Source organism: Hypanus sabinus, chromosome 12 (assembly GCF_030144855.1).
Source record: "Hypanus sabinus isolate sHypSab1 chromosome 12, sHypSab1.hap1, whole genome shotgun sequence".
Lineage (NCBI taxonomy): Eukaryota > Metazoa > Chordata > Chondrichthyes > Myliobatiformes > Dasyatidae > Hypanus > Hypanus sabinus.
Genome location: NC_082717.1, coordinates 28,473,356 through 28,493,189, shown reverse-complemented (window position 1 = coordinate 28,493,189; position 19,834 = coordinate 28,473,356). Strand labels below are relative to the sequence as shown.

At 40.7% G+C, this 19,834-nt stretch overlaps 1 protein-coding gene across 1 annotated transcript in view; it reads left to right on the top strand.

The window, feature by feature from the left end:
* Positions 1-2,272: 2,272 nt before the first annotated feature.
* The window catches only part of LOC132403324 (calpain-2 catalytic subunit-like), a 102,206-nt gene continuing 84,644 nt past the window's right edge, over positions 2,273-19,834 (top strand). The window contains exons 1-2 of the mRNA XM_059986775.1: positions 2,273-2,533; positions 14,116-14,185. Of these exons, the coding sequence (XP_059842758.1) occupies positions 2,303-2,533; positions 14,116-14,185 (301 nt within the window). The 5' untranslated portion in view covers positions 2,273-2,302. The remainder of the gene's footprint in view (positions 2,534-14,115; positions 14,186-19,834) is intronic.

The window sequence follows — 19,834 nt, the reverse complement described above, 5'->3', positions numbered from 1 at the left end:
TGCCTCCAAATATCCCACATCCTTAACAATCAACCCCAACATCTTCCCAACCACTGAAGTCAGACTAATTGGCTTCCCTCCTTTCTTGAAGACTGGAGTGACATGTGCAATGTTCCTGTCCTCTGGAACCAGGCCAGAATCTATAGATTCTTGAAAGATCATTACTGATGCCTACACAGTCTCTTCAGCAACATTGTTCAGAACCTTAGGTGTAGACCATCTGGTCCAGGTGACTCATATACCTTCAGACCTTTCAGTTTCCCAAGCACTATTTTCCTAGTAATTACAACTATATTCATTTCTACCCCCAACACACAAATTTCCAGCATACTGCTAGTGTCTTCCACAGTGAAGACTGATGCAAAATACTTCTTCAGTCTGTCTGCCATTTCCTTCTCCCCCATTATTATCCCTTCAGTGTCATTTTCCAGGGTGTCCAATATCTACTCTTGCCTCTTTTTATCTATCTGAAAAAAAAACTATTGGTATAATTTTTGATATTATTGGCTAGCTTACTTTCATATTTCATCCTGCCCCTTTCTGCCCTTTCTGGTTTTTTAGTTGCCTTTTGTTGGTTTTTAAAAATTTACCAAACCACAAACTTCCCACTAATTTTTGTTACATTACACGCCCTCTCTTTCGCTTTTATGTTGGCTTTGACTTCCCTTGTCAGCATGGTTGCATCATCCTGCTTTAAATTACTGCATCTTCTTAAGTCTGTATCTATCCTGCACCTTCTGAATTGCTCCCAGAACTCCAATCATTGTCATCATCCTTGCTAGTGTTCCTGTCCAACCAACTTTAGCCAGCTCCTCTCTCATGCCTCCATAATTCCCTTTACTCCATAGGAATACTGATACATTGGATATGTGGAATGCTCTGCCCCAGAAGGCAGTGGAGGCCAAGTCTCTGAGTGCATTCAAGAGAGAGTTAGATAGAGCTCTTATAGATAGCGGGGTCAAGGGATATGGGGAGAGGGCAGGAACGGGGTACTGATTGTGTATGATCAGCCATTATAACAGTGAATGGCGGTGCTGGCTAGAAGGGCCGAATGGCATACTCCTGCACCTACTGTCTACTGTCTATTGACTTAAGATTTACTCTCTGAAAATGCAGGATTAAGACTATCATATTATAATCACTAGTCTCTAAGGATTCCTCTACCTTGAGCTCTCTAATCAATTCCACTTCATTACACAACACCCAACCCAGAATTGCTGAGCCTCTAGCGGGCTCAACAACATGCTGCTGCAAAAAGCCATCTCAAAGGCATTCCACTAATTCTTTCTCTTGGGATCCAGCATTAACTTTTCCCAATCTATCTGCATATTGAAATCCCCTATGACTAACATTACATTTCTGACATGCTTTTTCTATCCCCTGCTGTAATTTGTAGACCACATCCTGGGTACCTACTGGCCTGTAAATAACTCCCACCAAGGTCTTCTTACCTTTGCAGTTTACCTCCAACCATGAGGATCCAACACCTTCCAGTCCTATGTCACCTCTTTTGAAGGATTTGATTTCATTCTTTTACCAGCAGAACCACTCTTCCTCCTCTGTTTACCTGCCTGGCCTTTCAATAGGTTGTGTATCCTTGAATATTAAGCTCCCACCCATAATCGTCTTTCAGCCATGACTGTGTGATACCCACAACATTGTACCTGCCCATTTCTAATTGCACTACAACATCATTTGCCTTATTTTGTATGCTGCATGCATTCAGATATAAAACCTCCAACCCTACATTTGTCACCTTTTTCAATTTTGTTCCTGTTTTTGTTTTACACTGCAAACCTTCCCTTTGTATCGGTCATATCTTTCCCAGAAGAGATCAGAATGACCCATAAATCTGAAACCCTGCCACCTGCACCAATTCCTCAGCCTTTGCCAGATCATCCTGTTCTTGCCCTCCATGACATGTGTCGCAGGCAGCAATATTCTTGTTGTGATTTCCACAATTGTTTTAGTCTCTGATATTAGACTTTAATCTCTTTTACAAGACAATGTGGTGGGTGAAATGAATTCATCTTGTCAATTGAGTTCATCCTGCTGGCCAAGCTTTAATTCCATCTCTCTTTCCACATTCTGACTGGGTTGAGATTATATTTGGCAATGGGCGGTAGGTTGGTTTATGAAAATCAGATATGCCCGGACCTCTTTTATTACTGCAGGTACTGCCGCGGATATTGCAAAATCGTGCATCAGCTGTCTCTTTAAAAGCTTCACTTTCCTTCCAGTGAAGGCAGATTTCTATGCACTTCCCAACTGAGTAGTGTGTCTCCTGAGACTGGTTCTCATAATGTCAGGAATAGCGTCTCGTATCAAGAAGTGCAGGGAGCGTGCGGCCGGAATCGGCTCCTGGGAGCAACCTGTGAAATTTCTCAAACAGGATTACGAAGCGCTCCGACAGCAGTGCTTGGAAACGGGAAATCTGTTTTGTGATGAGTCTTTCCCCGCGTGTCCTTCATCCCTGGGCTACAATGAACTCGGACCTGACAAAACTAAAGACGTGGAATGGAAACGCCCGGGAGTATGAATTTTCCTTTAAAATATATTATTGCTCTTAAATGTCTTAATTTGTTTCAGTTATCTTTTCTGCTGTTTGCAATCTAATACGAGAGAGCTACTTACTAACTTCAACTTATTTGCCTCATTTAAGTAGAAATTATTCGCAACTGGTGTACCCGTGGAGTTTGCTTCTAGGATATGACGGAGATTCGGAGAATTTCCCGTTGCGCTAAGTACTGCGACAATGCTGTACCTGCTGAACTTTTTAGACTATAAGATATAGGAGCAGAATTAGGCCATTTGGTCCCTCGAGTCCGCTTTGAATGGTGACTGAACTATTGCCCTATCAACGCCAATCTCCTGCTTTCTCCCCGTAACCCGTATGCCCTGAATAATCAAGAATCTATCACCTCTGTCTTAATAGACCCAACGACTTGTGCCTCCACAACCACCTGTGGCAATGAATTCAACAGATTCACCACTCCCTTGCTGAAGAAATTCCTTTTCAAATCTGTCTTTAATGAGCGTCCCACAAATCTGAGGCTCTGTCTTCTGGTCTTGGACTCCTCCACCATTGGAAAAACATTCTCTCCACATCTTCTGAGACTTTTCAACATTCAATAGGTTTCAATAAGATCACCCCCCCCCCACACCCCATTCTTCTGAATTCCAGTGAGTACAGGTGCAGAGGCAACAAACGCTCCTCAAATGATAAGCCTTGCAATCCCAGAATCGTTTTTGTGAACCTCCTTTGAAACCTCTCCAATGGCAGCAGGTCCTTTCTTGGATAGGGGCTATAACTGCTCACTCCAAGTGAGGCCTCGCCAATGCCTTATAAAGCCTCAACATTACATCATTGCTTTTATATTCTGGTCCTCCTGCATTTACCTTCCTCACCACCTATTCAACCCTTAAATTAACCTTTAGCAAATCCTGTGTGAGAAACTCCAAGTCTCAACGCTCCTCATTTATAAAATTTTCTCTCCATTTATTTCTTCTAGCAAAGTACATGACCATACACTTCCCAACACTATATTCCATGTGCCTCTTCTTTGCCTGTTCTCCGAATCTAAGTCCTTCTGCAGCCTCTCTGCTTCTTCAGCACCACTGCCCCTCCACCTATCTTGATATCATCTGCAAACTTGGCCACAAAGCTATCAATTTCATCATCCAAATCATTGATATATAATGTAAAAAAATGAATTGTCCCGGCACAGTCCTCTGTCAAACACCACTAGTCAGCAGCAGCTAATCAGAAAAGCTTCCCTTTATTCCTCTTTGCTTCCTGCCAATTAGCCCATGCTCTATCCATGCTGGTATCTTTACTGTAATACCATGGGCTCTTAATTTGTTGAGCAGCCTCGTGTGCAGCATTTTGTCAAAGGCCGCCTGAAAATTCAAGTACACAAGATTCACTGATTCTCCTTTGTCTATCCTGATTTTTGTTTTTTCAAAGAATTCCAACAGATCTGTCAGGGAAGAATTTTCTTTAAGGAAACCATGCTGACTTCAGCTTTTTTTTATCATGTGTTTCCAGGTAACCCAAAACCACATTCTTATCAATCAACTCTCACATCTTCCCAACCACTGAGGTCAGGCTAACTGGCTGTAATTTCCTTTTTTCTGTCTATCTCCCTTCTTGAAGATTGGAGTGACATATGCAAATTTCCATTCCTCTAGAACCATGGCAGAATCTATTGATTCTGGAGAGATCATTTCTAATGCCTACACAAACTCATCAGTGCCCTCTTTCAGAACCCCAGGTTGTAAGCCATTTGGTCTAGGTGAGTTACTTACCTTCAAACCTTTCAGTTTCCCAAGCACCTTCTCTCTAGTAATGGTAATTTCACTCACTTCTGCTCCTAATGCTCTTGAACTTCCATCATATTTTCAGTGTCTTCCGCAGTGAAAACTGATGCAAAATATTTATTCAGGTTGTTTGCCAACTCCTTGTCCCTCATTACTATCTCTCCAGCATAATCCAATATTTATTCTCACCTTTCTTTTACTCTTAGATATCAGAATAATCTTTGGGTATCCTCTTTAATATTATTGGCTAGTTTATCTTCGTATTCCATCTTTATGACTGTTTCAATTGCCTTCTGTTGGTTTTTAAAAGCTTCCCAATCCTCTAACTTACCACTAATCTTTGCTCTATTATAGGCCCTCTCTTTGGCCTTTATATTGGCTTTGATTTTGCCTTGTCAGCCATGTTTGCATCATTCTGTCTTTAGAACACTTCTTTGGGAAGTATCTATCCTGCGCCTTCCAACTTACTCCCAGAAACTCCAATCATTGCTGCTCTGCCGTCATCCCTGCTAGTGTTCCCTTCCGATCAACTGCCAGCTCCTCCCTCATGACTCTGTGATTCCCTTTACTCCACTGGAATACTGGTGCATCTGACTTTAGCTTCACCCTTTGAAATTGTATAACACCTGCAGTCCTACGTTCATAACCCTTTTTGAACTTGTCCCCATTTTATATTGCAGCTCATCCAGTTGACTGCAATTTTGCCCAACCCTTGCTAGCAACCTCACTACACTGTTTGTAAACCAACTGCCCTATCCTCAGCTCTATTGCTCCAATTCCAATCCCCAAACCAAGTTACTTTTTTATTTATGTTTGTTTAAAAACTTGATATCTTCTAAATGCCAGTAAAAGGTTTTAATATAAAATCTCAAGGCATATGTCAAAGTATACTTTGTGAACTCGTGCAAGCAAGAGTTTTAATTTCACCTTGGTGTGTGTGATAAACTAATCTGAATGTATTTATAACATGAACAATTGAATGTACATTTAGGTACAGGCGACTTCTTCGCAAGACCGTGTTCCTGGAAACTCAACTTTTATCCTTACTGCAATCCCGCTATCAAACGAATGGAGCTGCTCCCTGCTCTAAATTCTTTAAGGGGGGGATGATAACTACAAAATTCTCTGCTTTTGCTGTTCCGTCATGGGTCATGTTAAACACCAGCCCAACTAGACTGAAAAGACAAGGTGTTGGTCAGTTCAAGAGCTGATTTCCCTCGTTCTCCACGATGTTCATCTCCATGGCACTGAGGCCACAAAGACTGCCTCGGCTGCTGTTTCATTTTCAGTTCAGAATGCTGTTGGTCCCTTCAATTGTTTGAATAACTTGTATTTTTTTCCCTTTCTCTTGGGCATCGAGTGTTAGTCTTTAGTTTCTAATTTTTTCTTTTCTTTAAAATTCGACCTCTTGTTTTGTGACTATCTGTGAGCAAGCAAATCTCAAGGTTGTATAATTTATTCTTTGATAATGAATGTACATGAATCTTGAACTACTTCAGGGGAAGGCTGAACTTAGGGGAGATTGATGTGAGGTACAACAGTAATTTATATTGCAATAAAACAATTGGCAGTTCATCTGTATAACTGGAAAAAAAATAGAATTTCACTTTTTGTGTCAAGTTTTCTGTGCCTATACACTCTCCATTCCATTCCCATTTTACTTTTATATGATATAGTTATCTTTGTATCTCATTGGCAATCTTAAAAGCATGATAAAATATTATTTTACTGTATATATTTGGTACTTTTTTCTTGGGATGACTTGTGCTTGAAGAATTCTTGAGCGACACCCCAAGTTTGTACCCAGACCACTGCAGTAACCTTTCCTCTTGCCAGTTATAGCCAACAGACTTTTCGGAGATGCGGGAAGCTCGGGCCTTGGTCTAATATTGGACAATTCCGTCAAGTCACACGGAAACGAGCTCTTCGACCCATCGGGTCAGCCCTGACCACCAAGAACCTATTCAATTAGTGGCACTTTATTCTCCCCAAATATATCATCACTTCCTGCACACGATAGTTAACTAACCTGCTGGATTTTGCGAAATGGAGAGTGGGAGAAGAAGGACCACTTGGTAATAAGAGCATGTAAACTCCACTCTGATCAGAATCAGACTTCTTATCATTGATTTATGTGTTGAGAAATTTGTTTTGCTGCCACAGTACAGCACAAAAACATACAATTAGTTTCAATATAATTATGGAGAAGGATAGGACTGGACCCAGGGTTGAGATTTTTGATTAGAGAAAGGCTAACTTTGAGGAGATGCGGAAGGATTTAGAAGGAGTGGATTCGGACAATTTGTTTTATGGGAAGGATGTAATAGTGAAATGGAGATCATTTAAAGGTGAAATTTTGAGGGTACAGAATCTTTATGTTCCTGTTAGGTTGAAAGGAAAGGTTATAAGTTTGAGAGAGCCATGGTTTTCAAGGGATATTGGAAACTTGGTTTGGAAAAAGAGAGATAACTACAATAAATATAGGCAGCATGGAGTAAATGAGGTGCTTGAGGAATATAAAGAATGTAAAAAGAATCTTAAAAAAGAAAATTAGAAAAGCTAAAAGAAGATACGAGATTGCTTAAGCGAGTAAGGTGAAAATAAATCCAAAGGGTTTCTACAGTTATATTAATAGCAAAAGGATAGTGAGGGATAAAATTGGTCCCTTAGAGAATCAGAGTGGACAGCTATGTGTAGAGCCAAAAGAGATGGGGCAGATTTTGAACAATTTCTTTTCTTTGGTATTCACTAAGGAGAAGGATATTGAATTGTGTAAGGTAAGGGAAACAAGTAAGGAAGTTATGGAAACTATAACGATTAAAGAGGAGGAAGTACTGGTGCTTTTAAGGAATATAAAAGTGGGTAAGTCTCCGGATCCTGACAGGATATTACCTAGGACCTTGAGGGAAGTTAGTGTAGAAATAGGAGGGGCTCTGACAGAAACATTTCAAGTGTCATTAGAAATGGGGCTGGTGCCATAGGATTGGCATATTGCTCATGTTCTCCCATTGTTTAAAAAGGGTTCAAAGAGTAAACATAGCAATTATAGGCCTGTCAGTTTGACGTCAGTGGTGGGTAAATTAATGGAAAGTATTCTTAGAGATGGTATATATAATTATCTGGATAGGCAGGGTCTGATTAGGAATAGTCAACGTGGATTTGTGTGTGGAAGGTCATGTTTGACAAATCTTATTGAACTTTTTGAAGAGGTTACTAGGAAAGTTGACTAGGGTAAAGCAGTGGATGTTGTCTATGTGGACTTCAGTAAAGCCTTTGACAAGGTTCTGCATGGAAGGTTAGTTAGGAAGGTTCAATCTTTAGGTGTTAATATTGAAGTAGTAAAATGGATTCAACAATGGCTGGATGGGAGATCCCAGAAAGTAGTGGTGCATAACTGTTTGTCAGGTTGGAGGCTGGTGTCTAGTGGTGTGCCTCAGGGATCTGTACTGTGTCCTATGTTGTTTGTCATATACATTAATGATCTGGATGATGGGGTGGTAAATTGGATTAGTAAGTATGCAGATGATACTAAGGTAGGTGGTGTTGTGGATAATAAAGTAGGTTTTCAAAGCTTGCAGAGAGATTTAGGCCAGTTAGAAGAGTGGGCTGAAAGATGGCAGATGGAGTTTGATGATGATAAGTGTGAGGTGCTACATTTTGGTAGGACTAATCAAAATAGGACATACATGGTAAATGGTAGGGCATTGAAGAATGCAGTAGAACAGAGTGATCTAGGAATAATGGTGCATAGTTTCCTGAAGGTGGAATCTCATGTGGATAGGGTGGTGAAGAAAGCTTCTGGTATGCTGGCCTTTATAAATCAGAGCATTGAGTATAGGAGTTGGGATGTAATGTTAAAATTGTACAAGGCATTGGTGAGGCCAAATTTGGAGTATTGTGTACAGTTCTGTCACCGAATTATAGGAAAGATGTCAACAAAATAGAGAGAGTACAGAGAAGAATGTTACCTTGGTTTCAGCACCTAATTTACATAGAAAGGTTGAATAAGTTAGGTCTTTATTCTTTGGAGCATAGAAGGTTGAGGGGGGACTTGATAAAGGTATTTAAAATTATGAGGGGGGGTAGATAGAGTTGATGAGGAAAGGCTTTTTCCATTGAGAGTAGGGGAGATTCAAACAAGAGGACATGAGTTGTGAGTTAGGGGGCAAAAGTTTAGGGGTAACATGAGGGGGAATTTCTTTACTCAGAGAGTGGTAGCTGTGTGGAACGAGCTTCCAGTAGCAGTGGTAGAGGCAGATTCGATATTGTCATTTAAGATTAAATTGGATATGTATATGGACATGAAAAGAATAGACTGAATGCAGGACAGTGGGACTAGGTGAAATTAAGCATTCGGCATGGACTAGAAGGGCCGAGATGGCCTGTTTCTGTACTATAATTGTTATATGGTTTTAATTACCAAAAATAATATAAAAGTGAATATAGAAGTAGTATTCTTGGATTGTTCAGAAAACTGACGGTGTAGGGTAAGAAACAGTTCTGAATCATTTGGCCCTCTCCCTGATAAGAAAGGAGACAATACACTGAATGATGAAGGTTCTCAGTGACGTTGCTGTCTCTCCAGGATGCGCTGAGTGGTGGGGAGTATTGTGGCCAAGATGGATCTGGCTGATGTGACAGCTCTCTGCAACCTCTTGTCATTCTGTGCATCCGGGCTCTGCACTGGGCTGTGACGCAACCTGTCAGAAAGCTCTTCACCATACTTCTGTAGTAATGTGAAAGAGTCTTTGGTGACATACCAAATCACCTTAAGCTACTAAAAAAAAGAGAGTGAAGACAGAGTTGAAGTAACTGATAACACCAGAGATCATGATAGAACCCCAGGCACTAGAACTGAGAGGCAGATGTGCCACTGCATTCTCTTGGCATGATGGTGGAAATATCAGACAAGGCATCTAAAAAGTACATTTTAAAAAAGAACTGGCAGTTTTGTAGCCTTTTTGTTTTGGGCAGATGCAGCAGAGGAATTTCCATATGCAATTTCACCTTCACAAGAGGTCCTGACTACTTTTTTAATGAAGTTAGCCGATGGTGCAGTGGCATCAGCACTGAACTTTGAGATTGAATGGTCCCAGTTTTGAATCTGGCCAGCCCCCTACACATTTCCCATTTGTGCTGGGTTGAGTGTCGATTTGGCCACTCAACCTCATTTTTAAAAAAAACAAATATTGAAGGGGCAAAAATGTCGCCCAATGTGCTACAAGGAGCAAAAAGGAACAACAACAATTTTTTTTAATGAAGACTGGTGATGCTAATACCAAGGGGTGTGAATTGATTGGATGATGTCCACTTAACTCTTTATAAGTTATTTGCACAAATCAGACTTTTGTACCATGCAACACACCGTCTGTTTCTGGAGTTCTTTGTTTAATTTTGAAATTGCAGTCATAATAAAATATAATGATTAACATATCCCTGATTCAAGGTCAGAAAAATATAGCTTCATTGTTTTCAATAAAATCAGGAGTTTTTATTTCAAAATATTTTAACTAAGAACTGAACTTGTAAGCACACAGTACAATCCACTCTGAGCATTAATTGGATTTTAAGGGACTTCACTTGCACAGCTTTTAGACTTTACCAATGTGTATGACTGAAATTAGTTATGCATTTTGGTGGTGTGCTGGGCAAATGATGGGATTTTTTTCTTTTTCCAATTTTGCAGGTGTTCCAGCAAGGACAGCATTCTTGATGAGCTTCCTGAGTTGTATAAGTTTCTGAAATTTGTTGTGTTCAAGAGCACATTAACCACCTTGATTACATTGAAATTACCCCATCCAGAATTGATCTTTGTGGATGTGTTAAAGATTGATTAAGCTGACCCGCTGCCACACTGAAACATGGTGCTTGTCTGAGGACCAGTTCCTGGAATGCCATGAGGGATTTTGATTGAGTAATGGGCCTTATCTCCTCACTAAAGCCACTGAGTCTTTCTTACAACTTTTAGACATTGGCAGTGTTATGAAACATTTAAAAAATCTTGATATAATTAACCACATTCTAAAAGATTTACATCAAAGCTAAACAAACTATTTTAAACAAAAATGGCTTTGCCTATTCCTTGGGCAAATAATATGATTTAAATGAATGAGACATAGAACATAGAACATTACAGTACAGAAACCGGCCTTTTGGCCCTTCTTCGTTGTGCTGAACCATTTTTCTGCCTAGTCCCACTGACCTGCACCTGGACCATATCCCTCCATGCCCCTCTCATCCATGTACCTGTCCAAGTTTTTCTTAATTGTTAAAAGTGAGCCCACATTTACCACTTCATCTAGCAGCTCATTCCACACTCCCACCACTCTTTGTGTGAAGAATGTTCCCTTTAAACTTTTCCCCCTTCACCCTTAACCCAAGTCCTCTGGGGTTTTTTCTCCACTAACCTCAGTGGAAAAAGCCTGCTTGCATTCACTCTATCTATACCCATCATAATTTTATATACCTCTATTAAATCTCCCCTCATTCTTCTACACTCCAAGGAATAAAGTCTTAACCTATTCAACCTTTCCCTGTAACTCAGTTTCACAAGTCCCGGTAACATCCTTGTAAACCTTCTCTGCACTCTTTTAACCTTATTAATATGCTTCCTGTAATTTGGTGCACACAATACTACAAATTCGGCCTCACCAATGCCTTATACTACCTCACCATAACATTCCAACTCCTATCCTCAATACGTTGATTTATAAAGGCCAGTGTACCAAAAGCTGTCTTCATGACCATATCTACCCGTGACACCACTTTTAGGGGAATTTTGTATCTGTATTCCCAGATCCCTCTTTTCTACTGCACTCCTCAGTGCCCTACCATTTATCTTGTATGTTCTACCTCAGATTGTCCTTCCAAAGTGCAATACCTCACACCTGTCTGCATTAAACTCCATCTGCCATTTGTCAGCCCATTTTTCCAGCTGGTCCAAATCCCCCTGCAAGCTTTGAAAACATTCCTCGCTGTCCACTGCACCTCCAGTCTTTGTATCATCAGCAAATTTGTTGATCCAATTTACCACATTAACATCCAGATCATTGATATAGATGGCAAATAACAATGGACCCAGCACTGATCCCTGTGGGACACAACTATTCACAGGCCTCCACTCAGAGAAGCAATCCTCCACTACCACTCTCTGGGTTCTCCCATTCAGCCAATGTCTAATCCAATTTACTGCCTCACCATGTATACCTAGCGACTGAATCTTCCTAGCTCACCTCCCACGCGGGATCTTGTCAAAGGCCTAACATGTGTCTATATTATACAATTTGTTTGCAAGTAAATGTGAAGAGTCATCAAACAATATACAAGCATGAAGAACTGATTTGCATGAGAATCTGTCAGAAGAGTGGTCAGAAGCTTGTTCCTTAGTTCAAACCCAATCAGTGAGCACTCATTCTAAATTACTACAATACAAATGGATAACCAGACAGTACATTACTCCAGTCAGGTTGCATCACTTTAATCCCAACATTCCAGACACATGCATTAAATATAATCACCAAAAGGGGTCTCTGTTTCATTGTATATGGGTGTGCCCCCAGATAATCTGGTTCTGGAAGAAGGTGCTGTATTTGATTAGTCAGATTATTGGAAAAAAGGTGCCCCTTGATCCTAAATTATGTATTCTGAACATTTATCCGAAGGACTTTGTAACCTCCAAAAATGTAAGGTCTCTGCTTAATATTTGTTTTTTGGAAGCCAAATGCTGCATAGCCTATTCATGGAAGAAACCAACAACCACTGGACTTTCACAATGGCTGAAAGGAATGACTTCTTATCTTGCTCTAGAAAAGATGAGCTACATTACAAAAAACAAACTTAGCAAATTTTGGGAAATTTGGGACATCTACAAGTTTTTGGAGAACAATATTCAGGATGATGAAAGTAACAAACTGAACTGACTGCTTTTTTTAAATGACGGGGTGTTTGCATTTTTTGTGTGTTCTTTTTCTTTTGATTTCTTCTGTATTTTATTTTTCCCTTTTCTTTAACTTCATTGCACTTTCAAACCTATGGATGATTTAATGTGTTTTCTTTTCATTCTGTAAAAGCAATAGAGATGTTTTTAAAAAAGTAAGGTTTGGTTCCTTTTCATATGATCTTTCTGATGTGATATAATAACCCAGAATCCAAATTTGATGGCCAGAAGATTCCTATTTAAAATTGGGCTGTCACTTACTTCAAAAATGTCAATTGTAGAATTGACAGCATGGATACACAGGGTCACTAATGTTGAAAGTAGGTTGCTTTTTATTGTTAATGTGGAATGCTCCAAGTGTTGGCATTGTGTACATTAGATAGTAATGCTCAATAAATTTGATATACTGAAATTATTGGAAAATTATAATTGATAAAATTTTATACATGTACATATGCAAGGATCAAGCATGGATTATAGGTGCCCCGCCCACTTTACAAATGTTCGCTTTACGCCACTTTGCTTTTACAAAAGACCTACATCACTAACCTGTTTTTGCATTACAAAGAGGATTTTTGCTTTTACTAAAATTTTTCCCATATGAATTAATGGTTCTTCATTTTATGCCATTTCGGCTTAAGAAAAGTTTCTTAGGAATGCTCTTCCTTTGTAAAGTGGGGGACACCTGTATCAGCATGGCTCTGTGTCCATTGATTCAACCTCATCGATCTGAGTAATTTTAAGGAGGTAACTAAGAGGCTTGATTGAAGGCAAGATGGTAATGTTGTCTACATGGATTTCAGTGAGGTCCCACATGAAGTCCTCCCCAGAAGATTAAAGCATCTGGGATCCATATTGAGCTGACTGATTAAATCCAAAATTGGCTTGGTGGAAGGATGTTTTTCATTGGAAGTCAGAGACCAATGGTGCACTGCAGGAATTAATGTTGGATCCCTGTTTTGTAATTTTGTATATTATGTGAAATTGCAAAATTGTTTAAGGCTATAGTTGAATGTGGATCAGCTGGAAAGCTGTGTGGAAGATTAGTAAATAGAATTTAATTGTGACGAATGTGAGGTGATGCAATCAAATGAGAGGAGATAGAAATGGTAAGGTACAGCTACGAAATGCTAATAAACTTCAAGGTCCCTCTATTTGGGTTGATAGTTCCCTGAAAGTGTCAGCTCCGATGTAGAAGCCATATAGCATGCCTCCATCATAGATGAGGCATAGAATGAAAGCTGGGATGCTATGTTGTAACATTACCAAACACCAGCTTGGTTGTACTTGGAGTATTCCGTGCAGGTCTGGTTGCCACACTAGAGGAACAGAATTGATTAGCTGGAGAGAGTGCAGAGGTTCACCAGGATTGGTGTCCTTTAGTTATGTTGTGAAGGAGTCTGATGAGAACTTGACAGAGGTTTATAAAATTGATAAGAGGCATAGAGGTTGAGTTGGTCTAGAATCCTTTTCCCACAGCAGGCATATCAGAAGAAAAAGGGCTTGAGTTTAATGTGTGGAAGAAATTTTAAATGGGATTTGAAAGGAAAGTTGTTTTTAAATATAGCGGTCGATATGTGGAACTTGCTGTCAGAGGAGGTGATGAAGTCAGATATAATCATGTTGCATAGGTGACATTTATACAGGTATTTGAATAGGCAGAGGTTGTATAGATATGAATCCAAAGAGGGCAAATGCGCAACAAGATCAGTTTGATTGCGGTGGGTTGAAAGGTCTATCTCTGTGCAGTTTCACTGACTATATAATCAATAATCTGTTATTTTGTGCTGTCAGTTTGCTTTGCTCAAGAAATGTGGTCTTTTCTCCACTTTTCTACATCTCCTTTTTATTATTTTTAGGATCTGTGTAAAAACCCTGAATTTTTAATTAAAGGAGCAACACGTACGGATATCTGCCAGGGACAGCTTGGTAAGTTACATTTACAAATGATTATTTGAGATGCATATTTGATACAGTAATATGCAATGTGAAGTTCAGAACTGAGCAATTTGGTCCACTTTGTGTATCATTGCTTGCACCCTAGCCCACCCTTCATCTATCCTCAATGACTTAAGTATCTTTTTTATTTTTATCTTGCTCTGCATTATATTTAGACCAGGTAATTACCATGTGGCAACCTGTCATAGTGTAGGATAATGTAATTGGGCAAAATGTACGTAATTCACAACTGCTGACCTGGAGTTGGGGTTTCACTTTAAGAGGCTGGTCTGGCGCAGAGACGTTGTTACATAAAGATTTTTGATGTGCTTTTGAAGTCAGTTTTTTTGGTGTTCAATAAATGAGTTGTTCAGGCTTTTCTGAAACATAAAACATCTCCACTGTTTTATTTGCGAAAACCTACATTGATGACCTGATGCTCTAGGACGATTCCAAAGTTATTTTGCATGTAGGCCAATGTAGTTGCTTTGAAAATGCCAGCGTTTTGGGAGCAAAATGTCATCACTGATTCACGCTTTGAGAAATTTCTACCAGAAGCATCAAATATCACTCAGTGATTCCATGGCTGTGAGAGTGATGAGTCTAAGAACTGCTGGTCCACCTTAAGAACTGTTGGTCTGTGGATGTCAAGGACTTTCAGTCATTACTGCTACCTCAGTAGTTTCCCCACAATGACTGTCAAGCACATGCCCCACCACATGTGAGTTTACTTGACTGCTGGGTGGATTTCCAAACCTCAACAAGCCCACATTCTCCATGACAGTCACAAAGCATGGGGACTAACACCACACTTCCACAACTGGCCCACCAATTCTTGCCTGCACTCACAGACTGGACCCAGAAAAGCTGGCAACTGTGAAGGCTGAGTTTGCCAACATGGAAAGACTTAGCGTTGTCTGTTGATCAACTAGGCCCTGGGCTTCACCTCTCAGTACGGTCCCTAAGTCTGTTAGTGAATGTCCCCTTGTGGTGATAAACAACACCTTAATGAGATCACCAGCACTGAGCGCTACCTGATTTCACACATCCTAGAGTTTTCAGCATGTTTAGCTGGAAAGTCAATTTTTTTCCAAAGTCGATTTAGTTAGGGGCTACCATCATGTGTTCGGAGGATATTCCCAAAATGGCTGTGGTAACCCCATTTGGCCCTTTGGAGTTTCTGTGCATGGCGTTTGGGCTAAAAAATGCAGCACAGACTTTTTAGCATATGAGACACTTGGGTGTTCATCAGCACCTGGGTTACCAGGTACCGCAGCCCATCTGATATTTCCACTGACCTCCTTACGATGGCCCTTTCCATGTTTTGGATTGGGGAGAAAAGACTTATCATAGGTAAGATAGATAAACCTGAATGTTTTTAGGTAGATCACCTTAAATTGGCCCACCAAGATTTGGCGTATTCCACTGTCATACCTCTGGCATCCCAACCTGAGCGTGAGCATGTCAATGTACCTCAGATGATCAGAGACATCTGTGGTTCCTCCACCCATGGAACACAGAACCCAAGCCGGATGGCTTGTCCGAGCTTCAGACAGGATTACAAAACAATTTTTAGTGAATTTTGTGTGGGGGGGCTGTGTAGGGAACATAATTGAGGGAAATGTACATCATTCACAACCATCAACATTGAGTTGGGGGTTTCACTTTAAGGGGGTGGTCTGATGCAATGACGTTGTTACATAAAGTTTTTTGGTGTGCTTTTGAGTTCAGTTTTTTGGTGTTCAATAAATGAGTTGCTATGGCTTTCCTGAAACATAAAACACTTTTGCCATTTTATTTGTGAAAACCTACAGCAGTACATGAATGGTGCTGATCAAAGCCATTCTGTGAATGTGATAAAGGTAGTCTATCCCTCTTTGTTCAGCTTGCAGGTGTTGAAATGATTGAATGCAGCAATTACCTATGTGTCAAGATGATAGGTGGGACTGATCTTGCCTGTTCCATTCTTGTTTGCATTCATAACCAGTGAATCACCATCAATAACTCTTCTCTCTTTACCTGATGGGTCTTGGGTCTTGACCCAGAGTTCAGCCTTCCTTTGCCTCTACTAATGTTGTTTGTCTTGCTGAGTCCTTTTAAGCATATTTCTTGCCCCTCTCACATTTCTCCTCTGGAATTTTCCCTCTATGACAAAATATGGAAAAAGTCCATTCTGTAATGTTGGGATGACTGGAGTTTTTGTTTTTGGTCCCTTTCACATTTTGCCTTTAAACTTCACAATTCAAATACACTCTTGAGTAGCCTCCATTTTTTTTTATTATTCTCTGGAAACCATGGAATTACCCAAAATTCTTCTGCCCATCTTCAAACTCTCATCCTGTTCAGCCATTTCCTCTGGACTTATCTACTCCAGTTAAGCCTTGTGACAAATTCCATATTCTCACTGTTCCCAAAGTTTATCCAGAGTTCACCATAGATTCTATATGTCATGGTTCCGTGTTCCCTGAAAAAATTTTGGTAAAATGTGAGCAATTTCAAGATTGCTATATTCATACACAATGGGTATATGATTGGACTGGGTTTCTGATTGTACTACATCTTTGGATCTGCTGCTCACACTAACCAATATTATACAGCTGGGGAAAAGGTTCTCTGAAGACCTGTAATGATAAATCTACTGTCCTAAACTGCTCAGTGCTATTTTTCTCCTACTGGTATTTCTTCACTTTTATTAATCCAAGCATTGGAAGCAAGGGAATACACTCTAGGCTAGATGTGCTTTCACTTGTGGAGATAATTTTTATTCCTTTTTCCAAATGTCAATGTTTATTTTCTTTAGCCTTTCAAAACTGTCCATATAATGTTGCAAACAAGAGAAAATCCTGCAGATACTGGAAATCCAAGCAACACTTACAAAATGCTGGAGGAACTCAGCAGGCTAAGCAGAGTCTATGGAAAAGAGTGCAAATGACATTCTGGGCTGAGACCCTTCAGCAGGACTGGAGAAAAAAAATGAGGAGTTGTTAAAAGGTGGGGGAAGGGGAGGGAGAAAATTGATGGGTGAAATCGGAGATGGGGGAGATGGGTGAAGTGAAGAGATAGAAAGTAGATTGGTGAAAGAGATACAGGGCTGGAGAAGGGGGAGTCTAACAGGAGAGGACAGAAGGCCATGGAAGAAAAAAAAAGGGTGAGAAGCACGAGAGGGAGATGATGAGCAGGCAAGGAGATAAGGTGAGAGAAGAACAGGGGGTTGGGGAATGGTGAAGAGGGGGCATTACTGGAAGCTCGAGAAATTGATGTTCATGCCATCAGGTTGGAGGCCACCCAGATGGAATATAAGATGTTGCTCCTCCAACCTGAGTGTGGCAGTAGAGGAGGCCATGGACTGACATGTTGGAATAGGAATTTGAAGTGGAATTAAAATGGGTGGCCACTGGGAGTTCCCACTTTTTCTGTCATGTGTTTGGCAAAGTGGTCTCCCAATCTACATTAGATTTCACTGATATACAGGAGACCATACTGGGAGCACCAGATACAGCAAATAACCCCAACAGACTCACAGGGTGAAGTGCCGCCTCAGCTGGAAGGACTGCTTGGGGCCCTGAATGGTAGTGAAGGCGGATGTGTAGGGCAGGGGTAGCATTTGTTCAGCATGCAAAATTAAGTGTCAGAAGGGAGATCAGTGGGGAGGGAAGAATGGAGAAGGGAATTGCTTAGGGAGCGATCCCTACGGAAAGCAGAAAGTGAGGGGAGATGTGCTCGGTGGGATCCCATTGGAGATGGCAGAAATTACTGAGAATTACATGTTGGATGCAGAGGCTGGTGAGGACAAGAAGAACCTTATCCCTGGTAGGGTAGCAGGAGGATGTCGTGAGAGCAGACATGCATGAAATGGAAGAAATGCAGTTGATGAGGGATGAAGGGAACCTCCTTTCTTTGAAGGAGGAGGACACCTCCTTCATTCCAGAATGAAAAGCTTTATCCTGAGATAGATATGGTAGACACAGAAGAACTGAGAGAAGGGGCTGGCGTTTTTACAAGTAGCACAGTGGGAAGAGGTATATCCAGGTAGCTGTGAGAGCCTGTGGGTTTATAATAGACATCAGTAGATAAGCTGTCTCCAGAGGTAGAGACAGAGAGGTTGAGAAAGGAGAGGGAGAACTTCTCAGCCCTGTATCTCTTTCACCAATCAACTTCCCAGCTTTTTAATTCACTCCATTTCCACACCCCCCCCCCCCAGTGGTTTCACCTATCACCTTGTATTTCTCCCTCCCCTCTCCCCACCTTTTAACTCTGACCCTTCGTCTTTTTTTCTCCAGTTCTGCTGAACACTCTTGGCCCAAAAAATTGACTCTGCTTTTTTCAATGGATGCTTCCTGGCCTACTGAGTTCCTCCAGCATTTTCTGTGCGTTGCATCAAAGTAGTACCGCTATAACTCACTGATCACTTTCTTTTGGCCCACCCCAGTACATTAAAGTGGTACTTTACCAATCCAGTGTTATTTCGGCAACATTTCATTTAAAAATGTCAAATATTTATTAGAACACTACTGTAAATCTGTAGTGAATGTGGCATTAATTTTACCATTTTGTTCTCTAACAGAAGGTCTCCAACTTCTGTAATTGCAAAAATCCACATTCATTACATAAACACAGTCCACTGTAGTGGCAGGTTTAGTTGTTGATTCCTTAATGATAACCTTTATTCAATTTTTGTATACCTAAAATTACTCCATTCATTGTGTTTTTCTTCTAAATTAACATGGGAGTTGCATGTTTACAGAATCCAGATTTTCTAGTGAGTAACTAAAGTGCTGGGGTGATCTAGCAAAGGAAAGCCACAGAGACTGGGTCTTTGACCCTGAGTCTGGCTCCGTGACTCAGAAGGGAAGAGGGAAAAAGAGTGATTTATGTTGGCTAGGTGAATGGAAAGGAGGTCCTGTGTTTGAAAATGAGATTCCCGGCTGATATGTTGCCTCCCTATTGCCAGGGTCTGGGACATCTCTGATGGAGTCCAGAGCATTCTTAAGTGCAAGAGTTAGCAGCCAGAGATTGTGGTCTACATTGGTACCAATGACATATGGTTAGGAAAGGTGAAGAGCTCCTGCAAAATGAATTCAGTGAATTAGGTGCTAAGTTAAAGGACAGGACCTCCAGGATTGTGACCTCGAGACTCCTATGCTAGAGAAACCAGAAATAGGAAGATCATACAATTTAACATGTGACTGAGGAGATGGAGGAGGAAGGGCTTCAGAGTTTTGGATCATGGGGCTCTCTTCCAGAGAAGGTGGGACCTGTACAGAACAGAAGGGACTGTTTGCACCCCTTTGGGGGGTGGAGGTGGGACCTGTACAGAACAGAAGGGACTGTTTGCACCCCTTTGGGGGGTGGTGGTGGTGGTGTTGGTGTTGGTGTTGGTGTTGTGTGTGTGTGTGTGTGTGTGTGTGTGTGTGTGTGTGTGGTGTAATTAAGACTAGAATTGCAGGGGGTTGTGGAGAAAAAATCTATTAAGCCTACATACAAAATCAGGAATCAAAAGATTGAGCATGGTATTCTAATGTTCTGAGCTACATATATTTCAATGAAGGGATTATTGTCGGGAAGTCGAATGAGCTTAAGGCATGGATCAGCATGTGAAATAATGGCATTGTAGCTATTAGACTTGATTGCAGGAAGGGC